This window comes from Falco naumanni, chromosome 3 (assembly GCF_017639655.2).
Source record: "Falco naumanni isolate bFalNau1 chromosome 3, bFalNau1.pat, whole genome shotgun sequence".
Lineage (NCBI taxonomy): Eukaryota > Metazoa > Chordata > Aves > Falconiformes > Falconidae > Falco > Falco naumanni.
Window position 1 is genome coordinate 70,355,572 of NC_054056.1, and position 13,451 is coordinate 70,369,022.

At 39.8% G+C, this 13,451-nt stretch overlaps 1 protein-coding gene across 10 annotated transcripts in view; it reads left to right on the forward strand.

The window, feature by feature from the left end:
• Positions 1–13,451, forward strand: part of DTNA (dystrobrevin alpha) — a 233,837-nt gene that overhangs the window by 160,136 nt on the left and 60,250 nt on the right. For all 10 annotated transcript variants that reach the window (XM_040586902.1, XM_040586907.1, XM_040586906.1 and 7 more), the window contains 3 exons: positions 1,745–1,958; positions 9,803–9,888; positions 11,448–11,602. In XM_040586902.1, coding sequence (XP_040442836.1) covers positions 1,745–1,958; positions 9,803–9,888; positions 11,448–11,602 — 455 coding nt within the window. The remainder of the gene's footprint in view (positions 1–1,744; positions 1,959–9,802; positions 9,889–11,447; positions 11,603–13,451) is intronic.

Sequence of the window (13,451 nt, forward strand, 5' to 3'; positions counted from 1 at the left end):
TACCCACGTTACCTCTGTGGGAACTTGACAGTGAAAACTGATTGACTGGGAATGCCTGCATTAAAATGATCTGAGACCTGTGCCAGATATTTTTACAGGGAGGCTGCTCTTCCACCAGCTAGAAGATAAAAAGGAAGAGTTCTGAGAGGGTGTATGTTTCGCCCACATGTCTTAATTCAGGATGACACTCTGAAGACAACTTGCCAGTATATGAGGTCACCTATAGAAGTTTCCTTGTATTACAAAGGCCAAATAAATACTTAGGTGTCACAATGGGACTGCATCTTTCAGTTTTTCCCAGTTGTTTGCTAGGGAACAGCAAGAAGTGAAGTGCCTTGTCTAGTGCCTGAAGTAGTTGTTGCTGCTGTTGCTGCTCACCTGTATGATGTATCTTCCTCCTTGGGCTTACACATGCCACCACAGGGCATTAGAGGTTGGGGTTTTTTTCCTGAAGCAGAAAAAAGGAAACCTAATCATAGGGGAAAACTCTAGACTAAGTAAAATGACTATATCTGGTTTCATTATATGTCTGGTTTCAGCTTACATTTCCCTGCCATCAGACCATCATGTCACATTGCAGTCTGAGACAGCACCTGCAAAACAAGCAAGTAAAAATATAATGATGAGGGTTAGAATAAAATTTCTCTTTCCACAAAAAAATGCATCTCCTTCCGCATACAGATGGCTCTTGACATGTCATAAGAAATATTGCTATGCTAAGTAATAAGAAGTACACAGTAGTTTCTCTGGTAAAAAAAAAAACAAAATTTGTTCCCTGAACCTCATGATTTGTTTCTTATTGACAGTTTAGTAGGACAGTGAGTAATGCTTAAGAGAAAAAAAATAAAAATTATTCTTTGAGTTCAGGCTTGAACAAAATCCAAATCTTGAATGACTGTAGGGTTTTTTTATTTTTGGCATGGTCCACCACTTTTAGAAATGCCAATCTGTGGCAAACTGATCATTCTGCCACAATAACAGTGCTATGCAAACAAGATTTCTGTTTGGGTACAATCTGAAGGGTGAGCAGAGATTGTCCTTCAAGCTGTCCTTGTAGGTAAAACCAGCCCCCATCAAATTCAGCTTAGACCACGGCTTTATCAAAGAGAAAGATGTAACAAATCATTTAGCGAATATATTTAGAAGATACAAAATATGACTTTGGGGTCAGTTCATTGCATGTTCTTTGTTTAAATGTAGCTTGTCTACCCTGACTCAGTTACAATTCTGTTTCTGTAAAATATTTTGCTTTCCGTACAAATTGCTGAAAAGAATTTTCAAAATGTCAGTACGTGATAAGCACTTAGCATTCATAGAATCTTCTGAAAAGCCCATCTGCTATGCATATTAATATCTAAGAGTAATTTCTGAATGGAGGTTCATAGAGGCATGATTTAGAAAAACAATTAGCATATGTTTACCTTCCAGCAATTTCAATAAAATAGGGATTTTTACTTGAATACTTTATGCAGTGAGGAATGATTTCCCAAGCTGAAGTTGTACTCATTGCAACTAATAATATCAATATATTGTTTGCTTATTAACGGATTTGAATTTTATCTGCCCATTCCTCCACCAAGTTCAAATCTCAGTGATGGAAAGTACATTCATTTGCTTTATTATTCATGAAGCATATCCTGTGTGGTTGTGTTATTCCGCACCCTGTGGGATAAGGTGACTTTTTTTTCTCAGTTGCTTTCAGGAGCACGTGCTCCTGCCGACTCTTGTCTGTCCTGTCCCGTAGTGCACCTGGTGGACATCTGGAACGTAATAGAAGCCTTGCGGGAAAACGCACTGAACAACCTGGACCCCAGCATCGAACTGAACGTGGCTCGGCTGGAAGCTGTGATTTCAACAATCTTCTACCAGCTCAACAAACGGATGCCGACAACCCACCAGATCAACGTGGAGCAATCCATCAGCTTACTGCTCAACTTCTTGCTAGCGGCCTTTGATCCGTAAGTCTGCCTTTCTTCCCTCTTCTCCCAACTGGTGAAAGGATTATACTTACTCCAGAAATATCTTTGGAAAACAATTAAACAAGCTCAATTCTGACCCAAATAATGAGCGTGTGAATAGTGCTAACAAGGGAGAAAACCTAAATTAAAGATCTCTGCTTTCCTTTCTGTCAAGCCAAATTCAGCACAACTGTGTTTTCATCCAGTTACTCAGACTCGTTCCAGTTTATATCAAAGAAGAATTATCTACAGAAACAAATTTACATCCACTTCTAATTTGCCTTGTTATTTATTGATGCACCAGTGGCTGACACCACTGCAATGCCTCTGCAGCAGTGCCATGGGTTAATAGCTCATTATTTTGAAAGAGCTCATTTTCCGGCAAGTTCTTGCAGCTGTAAGCAATTTTTTTTTTTCTGGCTCATGCCAGTGCAGCATGATTTTGAGACCATGACAGAAATAGGATAAAGACCTGGAGGTGATAAAATTAATGTCGTTTATTACTGCATGGGACCCATATTAAAAAAAGGGCAAGTTTGAGATAGAGCGAGCCAATTACCTCAATGCATATACTGTATATGTGTATTACAGTTTCTGAATATATGGTTATCAACCTGTACAATGTTTGCAATCCTCAAAACCAAATTATTGGAGAACAGTGGTTAAGTCTGACAGATGCAGATGACCTATTGCCTCTTTGTGGTTTATATCTTGAAAATTCACCAGTGAAAACACTGGCCATGACACATTAAAATAAGGACGCTGCGCCTCTCCCCCTCCCTCATTTCCATCCTTTTGCTGAGGGCCCCAGTGCTGGGTGTCATCAAGCACCTTTTGGAGCTAGACCAGCCAGCAGCTCTGTCACCATGGCAACAGGGAGAAAAAGTAGATGTTCCACATGAAGAGGCTGCACTCTACCTCCCCTCCGGCCCCTTAGAGGGGAAGAAAAAGAAGCCAATCCGTTGTGCAACCATAGCCTTCAGGAATATGTTTCTCCCCTCAAGGGCAATAAAAGAAGGAACAGGCATTTTAATTTATACCATTGTGGCTGTGACAAGAACACTAAAGGACGATGAAAATGGCCAGATGCATGCATTGCTGCATGCCGCAAGCAAACTGCTTCCCAGCTGGTAAACACAGGGAAAGACCCAGGACTGTGGAAGCAAGACCTGCAATAACGTGCTTGTTTTGTACCTCGCTGTAAAGGGGCAAAGATCTCAGCTAGACATTGAGGCTACTTGCAGCAAAATGGAGGAGAGGAATTTTCTCCCCTGTAGGGAAACAGAGAGTATGCTTAAAAGGGTAAGGTTTTGCTTTCCCTGAAAATGTCCCACGTGCTGTGGGTCGTGACCTGTTTCTGGGCTCCCGTCAGGCCGTCCCAGGGTGAGGAGGCTGGGACCCTCGCTCCCTTTGCCAAGCAGCAGCTCAGCCTGTCGTGCTGCCCCTGAGCGGGGTGCACAGGTGCACTTCCCATACAGGGGGAGCAGAGGTGGGACTGTGAGGCAGGATGGAGTCTTTTTCTCACTCTCCCCCCATTTGTAGGAACTGGACAGTTAAACTAAATTGCCTGCAGTCTTCTCTGATGAAAGAAGGGGTTTACTAGGTGCATGAATCATACTGAAATCACGATGGTCACCCCTAAAATAATGTTATCTTTGATCTGGGTTCACTCCTGTATTTCTTAGTCTTGTGTTTCAAGGAAACAGTTGGCCTGCAGAAATGCTATCCATATTTCTAGGTAGCTACTAAGGAATTATTTTTCTTGTTTATTAATGAACGTTAATATGATCACTTTTGATCATATGAATGCAGGCAATGAAAAAAAACAAAACCCAAACCCCTAAAACCCCCAGAACAGCTTTCTAAGATCAAAAGCCAGTAGACCAAGGCCAAATAGCTCTGTATTATAAATGAGAAGGCTGTTCTTAAGTAATCATGGATGGGTTTTGGTGTTTGTGGCTACACAGATTGATGGCTGCTCTTGCTGTACTGAGGGCAGGTCCAGAAAAGGTGGTGCGGTTTCTCACGTCCCATTTGAAGTGCAAAGAAAGAGAATGGAGAAATGGAGTCAACAACTTAACATGTATGTTAACAACATGTTAACAACACTTAACAAGTTAATGTGTGATTTAAAATTAAGACTTCCACTGTCTCACTTATTTAGTTCTAGTTAATATATCCTACCCCATGTGTACTGTGCTGGCTGAAGATCCTCCAAGCTTTAAACAGAGCTTCTTCCTTCATTTATAGCCTGCTGAAAACCTGGCAGGTTTCTCTGCCTTCTGGCAAGGAGTATTTCCCTAGGCCTGCAATAAGATGTCTTCTCAGGAACTAGAACCTGGCTAGCAAAACTTAAGAGGAACCACAGTAGAATGCTGTGGCATGTGGGCCAGCTTGCCCCACTGCCTGTGCTGAACTTTCATTCCAGATTTTTTGTTTTTGCATGGCCTTGAGGATTCATTAGGACTACAGATTATTATATTTCCTTTCTGCTCAACCCTGATGGGAGGAAAAAGTGGGGTAAAATATTGTGTATAAGATTTCACATGATGCTGAGTGTGACGTGTATTCACGGTAAGCCAAAACTAAAGTGCAATCTTATAAAACTGCAAGTCAACAAAATCAAAATTCACCAACAGAAATGCTGCTTCAATTAATTTGCCATTAGTTTGTGAAAAGCAGCATCATGGGGTAGAGGGCCCTGACAGACCAAAACCAGTGAGCAGAATGAGGTGGTCACACTTTAAAATATCTGTACAAAAACATGCCTGATGTGCGTTTTTAACTGCACATTAAAACTGGCCAATAGCTTTTCCTTCAAGATCTAAGGTGATTAACTGGCTTTATGAAATAATAGCATACTTTCATCACTGGCACACAAGGGCTGTATCAAAACACGACAAGTTCAAACCTCTCTGAAAAATCCATCCCAGGCCGGTGTCAAAGCTTAGACAGCTAGGTGGGATGTCAGCCTCATTCAATCAAATCAAATCTCATTCCCAAAAAAATTTTAAACAGACTGTAAAATATTCTGTGCTAGATCATCTTCAGCACTGACTCAGTATTGCAATACAGCTATTCCCTGCTGCACAGTTTAACTGACAAGAAAATACCTGAATTTTTGCTGTCCCTTGACATACCTGTATTACAAATGGAGCTGTGAGCTCTGGGCTATGAAACAGACCCAATCTGGCTGGAGGGGCTTGACTTCTACAAAGAAAAGAGGAAATATGTGTGCCCTTGTTTAATCAAATGCACATTTGAGTCATATGAGTTCAATACATAAAGATGTTCAGTATCTGTTTTGGAAGTGTAACTTCTTGCTCATCCATTTATTCAGTGCTGTAAAGTGTTTATTTCTCTCTCTTCTCCACCTTCACTAATCTTTGAAAGCCATACAGGCCAGCTAGATTTTACAAAGGAAGTCCAGCAAAACATGCATTTCAGAGATTTGGTCATTATGCATTTTGCTCTTCTAAATGAAAGAATTTTGCTTGATTCCAATAAAATTTCCTCTCTGAAACCTGTTTGTGAAAATAGGAATTTTTAATTACAGCCTCTGACATTTCAGAATTGGCTGCTCTGATTAAGGTGGGCAGTAGGAGGCCCGCAAGACCAAAGGAGTTTCATTACTTTTGGAAAAGATAATTTAAAGTGTTAGGGGAACATCATTTCTACTTAATGAGAAGAATCCTATTTTCTCGATGTCCATTTCATGGGACACATTTGCTATTTCGAAAGATGTGATGTAATTTCTTTATAGCTTTCCCCACCATATGGCTGTCTCAGTGTGAGTACTACTGCAGATCCTGACAAAAGTCGGCATCATCCATTCGGTACTGCTCTTCTTGCTGACCTGAAAGGCAAATTCAGCCCTGGAGCTGTACTTAGCCCCTTACGGTGTGTGGATTTTACCAGGCAGTCTGTGGGGCTTCCTTGCTCTGGGGAAGAGTCTGTCTGTCTCAGCAGCCACACATTTGAGGAAGAAACCCTCTGCTCTGGTGTCTAAAATAATGTATTATTTTTCGCCCTTTTTTCCCCAAGCCATAGGAGATAACCTTAAGCCCTGGACTTCATTCCCTTTCCTAGGTCCTCCATCCTGTGTTGTCGCTAAGTGCACATCAGCTTCAAGGTTTGCTTTTAGCATCACCAATAAACAGAATCACAGAATGGTTTGGGTTGGAAGGGACCTTTGAAGATCATCTAGTCCAACCCCCCTGTTAGGGCAGCGACAACTTAGTGCTTCTTACCAGAAGTACAATACGTGATGAATTTCCACCCTAGTGTTGAGAACCCCTGAGTTGTTCAGCATATTTTACTCTGTATATGGCACCATCAACAACAACGTAATACTGCAGACGTAAGAAGTTTATCCTCCTTCGTATCATGCTTTTAGTGCTTTTCTGTAGGGATCTGAAAAGTAATCTCAGTAAGAGAGGTGCTATATAAAATCAAAATATTTTCTGTCCTCTCCTGTTCCCACTCTTTGCATTAGCCAGCCTAAAGCTTGAGGGAGCACTGACTTTACAATAGAGATCTTCATGCTGCTGTGAGCCACTGCTTCAGCATTTGCTTTTACCAGGCAAACACTGTGATGCCCCAGTGCTGCCAGTCAAGGGCATCTGTAGTGCTTAGACATGGCTTAGGGCACTTCTGGATCCAAATGATATTGGCAGGTCTTGGGCCCCATTATCCTGTCAGTTCATCAGTCATGTATATTTATATATGCATGTGTGTATATGTACACACACAAATACACAGAGACATATATATTTGGAGGGCAAACTGAATTTGTACTGGCTGTAGTGATGCCTTTATGAATACAAATGACCGATACAAAATACAGTGTCAAAACTAATCAATTCAAATGGAGAGACTGAAAAGATAAATGAAATCTTTTCTTTTTTCCGTTCCATAACTGAGTATGGGAAAAGCTGATAGCTCTGGGGTAGAAAGCTGAAGGCGATTTGATATGTGTCTGCCATTCAAGAATATAATCCTATTAGTAAATGTAACTAAACCTACTGGGAAGAATAATGTAAATCTGAAGCACTTCCACATGGGCTTTAGTTTTTCCTCTGATTCTTCCATAGCTTCTTCATAATGCCATTGCTTCCACTTAGCATTTACTTAAGTATAACAGCTCTTTTAAAGGCAGGTGAAAAACTCATGATGAAACAGTGCAGGAGAATCCCAAAGGTTTAAAGGGTAGCAGCCACATAAAGACCACAAAGTGACCAATTTTTGTAGCAATGCTAGGTCCTGGTTTACACAAATTAGAATCCAATAGACAAAGGACAGAAATACAGAAGACTGGAAATTCCTATACTGTGATTTTAATCTTATAAAGCCAGTCAAAGAGAACACAATGTAATGAAAAAGAAAATGCACAAAAGCCAGCATGTAACATCTTTAATGTACTGATACACCATTCATGTCTACTGTATATGTATACATATACATATTAGTATATATATGTATATGTATACATATATGTATTAGTCTGGTTTGGGGTTAGCAGAGAGACATGGTCACAGGCTCTGTGTCTTTCCAGGATCAGCTTATCTTTTAATTCTGATCAAACACAATTTTCTTCATTTGAGTTATGAGTGATATTCAACAGGGTGAAACAGAAATATTGATGAAGAGCTAGATTTCTATATATTGCTGTTGCAGTTGGGCTATCTTATGTAAGACGTAATTACATATATTTTAACAGGAAATCTCTTATAAACATAATATTCCCTGACAGAGTAAAGACTGAAGGTCATAGAAACCCCACTTTCAAAAAATGATGCAAATTTTTTATTATCTGGTACCATTACTAGCCCTGTCAGTAGAATTTAGAAGGAGGAATGGGTGCCATTTTGCTCAGCTCACAAATACTGGCTGACTGTCTCTGTTTTTAAATCATGATGACAATGTGTTCCCACTGATGTCATTAAACAGGCATATGGGAAGCTATTAAGTAATGCTAAGGTGTTTGGATGACAGATAAAAGTTGCTCCGGGGCAACTGTGGGCTCTTACTGACTTATAGTAAGACTGAGAATTCCAAGAAAAAACACATTTCACCATTTGGACATTGTCCTGATTTTGTCTGGGACAGAGTTAATTTTCTTTTTAGTAGCTGGTGCAGTGCCGTGTGTTAGATTTAGTGTGAGAATAATGCTGATAACACACAATGGTTTTAGTTGTTGCCAGGTAATGTTTATACCGAGTCAAGGACTTTTCCGTTCCTTGGGCCCTGCCAGCGGGAGGGCTGGAGGGGCACGGGAAATTGAGAGAGGACACAGCCAGAACAGGTGACCCAAACTGGCCAAAGGGATATTCCATACCATATAACGTCATGCTCAGTATATAAACTGGCAGAGTCAGCCAGGAGCTGCTGATCACTGCTCAGGGACTGTCTGGGGATCGGTCAGCAGGTGGTGAGCAGTTATATTGTGTGTCACTTGGTTTTTTTCCCTTGGGTTGTATTTCTCTCTCTCCTCTTCATTACAGTTATTATTGTTGTTGTTATTAGTTTTACTTCAATTCTTAAACTGTTCAATCTCAACCCACAGGATTTACCTTTTTCTGGTTCTCCTCCCCATCCCACTTGGGTGTGGATGGGGGGCAGAGTGAGCAAGCAGCAGTGTGGTACTTAGTTGCCAGCTGGGGTTAAACCACGACAGATGCCAAAAAAACAAACATTAAAAAGCAGATGAACTTAGAAGAGCATGTTCATGCTCGTCTTTGGAAAGGGACTGAACATTGCAGCATTTTTGTTCAGCCATTCCTGTCAGTGCTGGACTTGGTTTTGCCTAAAGTGGAGGGATTGGTCTTTTAGGAGCTAAGAGTGCCTTGCAGTGTGTGAAGTCATGTATTACTCATGCAGCTCAAAGACACCAAGGTTTATATAATGGCAGGTAATCAATGGGAACCATCATGACTGTAGAAGGAGAATGAGGACAGCAAGAGGAGCAATAAAGTTAAGCCATTGTGTGCTTCAAGGCAGTTGAAGGAAGAGCTGACAACGGCTAAAGGTGAACACAGCGTCCTGAAAGTGCAGTATACAGTCTGACCCTTCCAGGAAGAAAAAAAAAAGTCTTTTGTTTTTACCTGAAAGTGACTGGATTTACAGAAAAAACTATGTCTTTTTGCCCCAAGGCATACTCCTGTGTGCATTTGGGGTTTAATATCATTATGCATTGCAAGTTGAAAATAGAGCGCCAGACATGGCCTCCACTTGAACAAACCAGGGACAGAACTCTTCCACATATCACAACAAATGTCCTGCGCTTGCTGTGGATGCTGGTGTATTCCCCGTTTTTCAGCAGAGTCATTCTTAAAGGTTCATAGGGTTCTGGTGAATCATTTAAAAGGCAATTGTCAGGACTTGCTAACAGGTATAATATGCAGCTTATGCAATCATGTGAGCCCTTTCTGCTTTTACACATGCATTCCCTGCGTTGATTTTTGCACTTACTCGCAGTCTTCTGGGGACAGAAGATGCACAGTGCACTTAGGGTATAGGGAGATCACGAGTGTGATAGGTGTTTTCCAGTGCTACTGTAGCACAAATAGCAGTAATAATCATTGCCTTAGTCTATAATGAGATAAACAGTTTAATACTGAGCTTCATATACACAATAAATCTGTTCTGAGATCTTTACAGACCAATGTACTGATGTGTGTTCCAGCAAAACAAACTTTGATTTTAAAGTTTGTTATTTCTTTGTTTGTCAATTCTCATATAGAATGTCATGTCCATGATATACATTTTAATGATATACATTTTAAATGGAAAGAGGTCCGTATTCTAAAATGGATATAAAATGTCTACTTTCTACTTTTGAACAGGGAAGGACATGGTAAAATTTCCGTTTTTGCTGTAAAAATGGCCTTGGCAACCCTTTGTGGAGGAAAGATCATGGACAAATTAAGATGTAAGTCTTTTGGGTGTTAATTTACCTGTTAATCATTGTTGTACTTGGAAGGATAACAGTGCACATAGAAGAAGAGGGAATTAGGATAAGTTATGGTTTCATGGCTGGGTTTGGGATTTGCACTATATATCTCTCCAAGTAAGTCCCGCTAAACATTTGGCTGAACCTCACACTGGACTTTGTTATTTTTGAAGCCAGATTGCATATATTGAAGTTCTGATTGGTGGGTTATTCTTTTTTTCCTTTGGGATGATTGAATTCAGAGTACAGCTAAGTGTCTCAAGTGTTCAACATCATGAAACATCATTTAGCAATTTCTTCAAACTTCATTTTAGTGACATCTCTCTCTTCACATGTAGAAGTACAATATATTTATGCACTATTTTTATTTCTTCCCATAGGGTACATACTAATGCATTCTGCTTTGAAGAATAGATTCTCATTTCACAGGATTTATTCCCAGTTCCCCAATAGCCAAGGCATAGTTTACTTGTAGCTGCAATGAAAGGCATTCTGTTTAGTGCTATGATGTCGGTAGTTCAGGTTAAAAACACTATTTTCCAGACTTTTTGACCAAAAGATTAATGTCAACCTTCAGTTTCCTCTGAGCCTTCTACCACAGCCAAAGAAAACTGAGTTTAAAAATCGTTGTTGATTAGAGCAGACAAGTAGAAATCCCAGGTGCTAATTTAGTCTTCTGGATTTGGTGCCATTTTTAATATATTATTTCTATGTAGAAACTCAAATGCAAACTGATTTTAAGTTATAAATTATATATGAACACTGTTATAAATTGAACACTGTTTGTTCCCTAGGATGCTTTAAAGAATATCAGCAGGATCCATCCAGTGGAAGGTTGGAGTACGATGCTGATTTTTTGGGTCAGCAGTCCCAGGGTCCTGTTGTCAGAATTTCCCTTCCAGGTTCCTGGAAATGAAGCAGCTGACGTGACAGCCTGAAAAATGAGAGATTTTCCTTGGTCTATTATCCATTGCTAAGCTTAGGATAATTTTAAACAAGGGGGAAAGTAAAGGCATAGAAACATGCAGCTCTGCAATAATAAGACTACAATATTTTTATACATGAACAAAAAAGAGAAAAAAGAAGAGTGAAAAGTTATGCATTTGAAAGACCTTCAGTGCTTTGTGTGTCCAAAACAATAATAACTGACTTAATGAACTCATTGTCAAGATACAGATCTGACATGGTAAGCTGGCAGCAGGGAAAAAGCTGATGTTGCACATCTTGTCAAATCAGATCCTTCTTATCTGATTAAATTACCGCCTCATGCCATCCATCAGACTTCACTTTAAAAAATGACCACACACAATGAAAAAAAAAGCAGGAATATTTTAGTAATAAATTCGGCTACTTTTAAATATGTAAATGGTTCACTTTGTTTTCTGTTGAGAAAGATTATAATTAAGGATGCAGTAACAGTGGAGGTTTCCGTAAGAAGAACATGTTGTTTAGCACTTCAAGTTCAAGTCAGACGATGCTGAATTCAGACCATATCTGTAGCTCTTTACTGAAGCTTTTCTTGTCTTTTCCCCCCTCAGATATTTTCTCAATGATTTCTGACTCCAGTGGAGTGATGGTTTATGGCAGATATGACATGTTTCTGCGGGAGGTTCTCAAGCTGCCCACAGCCGTTTTCGAAGGGCCTTCATTTGGTTATACTGAGCAATCAGCAAAATCCTGTTTCTCACAACAGGTAAATGAAGAGTGAGCATCCTAGACACAGGATCTCAATAACCCCTCTGAACAGGCTAAGACTTCATTCCTTTCTTACATATATGTGCGTATTTGCCCAGGAAGCACATGGCTGTGTGGAGGAGGGGTCCACTTTGCTAATTTCTGGCATGTAGGTTAGGTGCATTCAATAGGAAGCTAGTCTTTATAGGTTCTCCGTAAAACCATGGAGGAGTAAGAGAGTTAGTCAAAAAGTAATAGAGAGCAGGGTCTTAATTTACATGTTCCTAAATTAGGGAACCTGAGGAGACTAGCTTTGTAATTTAAGCACCTAAGTTAGATACTTATATTTAGGTGATATTAATACCCCAAGACATGCAATTCTCCACTCCAGTTAGTTCTTGTTGCTATAAGCATATATGAGACTTTAACTTCTCCATGCAAAGCTCAACTCCCACCAAAAAATCAAGCTACATGTTTTCCAAGTGATGGTGTAAACAAGAAGTGTACGAGTGAGAAGAAAACTGCTTTAAACCTTTTTTGAAAATGGGAGTCAGTAGGTATTAGGAGATTCCTAGTCTCTTACGGATAACGTCAATGAGATAGGGTCAGGAAAGCAATGAATTTATCATAAAGAAAATAGGAGATTTTTCCACAACTCACCAGACTCTAGGTGCACTGAGTACAGTACGTTGGCTGCCGCTATCACCTAGCACTTCAAAAGATCCCATAACTGGGGCTAGTGGTTGACTTCTCCAATGGAGAAAGAGAATTCTTCTGGGTCTTGCCCCACATCACACTGTATAATTCTGTAAATACAAATTAGGGGAAGATGCAGAAACCAGGAAAATGTTGCAAATAAAGTGGTATTTTCCTGATGTTTGTCTTTCCGTATGCTAACTGAATACCATTGAACAAATAAATTGAATGGAGCAGGAATAGTGTCATTTTCATGTAAAACAGAGTCTCATTTTTTGTTTTCCCTTAGTTTCATCACTAATCAATAGGGACTCCAGTCAACTGAAAGGCATTGTTGAAATTAATCTATTGAATCATCTCCCAAATCATTTTACATGACAATGTTTGCATGTGTCAACTAGTCTTGCTTCACAGAGGAAGGCTTAAGACAGCACTTCATCTTATAAGAATTTACAGTGAAGTGACTTTTGGTAGTTTGGTGTTGAAGTAATAAACTGAGTGCTCTTGCATGGCAACAGGGCATTCAAGCTTTGCATGTTGGACATGCTGTTATTAAAGATGAAAAAAGCAATTTCCTTTCATGAAAAAATGTCATTCAGGCCTCATTTTCTATTTGTGAAGGCATCAGAAATGGTGCTTTCATTGACATTGCATCCAAATGAGTGGACCAGATGTACTAAGGTACTTGAAGAAGCAATGTCTCCAAACAGGCATGAGATGGTTTAGTTCGCAGTCTCCACTTACAGCTAATGAGGGTTAGCTCTCTGAGTGACGCAGGTACAGAGCAGATTTACAAAGCTGCTGTTTTGCATCCATAGGCAGCCAAGTGCTCTTGTAATCTGGTCTAATATTTCACTTAAATTTATTTTATGTAATTCTCATTATGTCCTCACTAGGGATGAACTGGAGTTTTGAAATAAGGCTCAAAACAACATATCCCTATGATATTATGATAAATAATGTTTACAGTCTTAGTTACACTACAGGTTGTTCTTCCACTCTCTTAGGCTGCACTTAGTGTTACCAAAAGTCGATACCTTGGGATGTTGGGCACACTCTGTTGTTCTCAGTATGGATCACTTTTACTTACCAGAAGCCTTTCAGCCCCCTGATATATAGATTTCTCAATTTCAGAGAAAGAAAAAATTCTGGGCATGATCTTCTGCTCACGG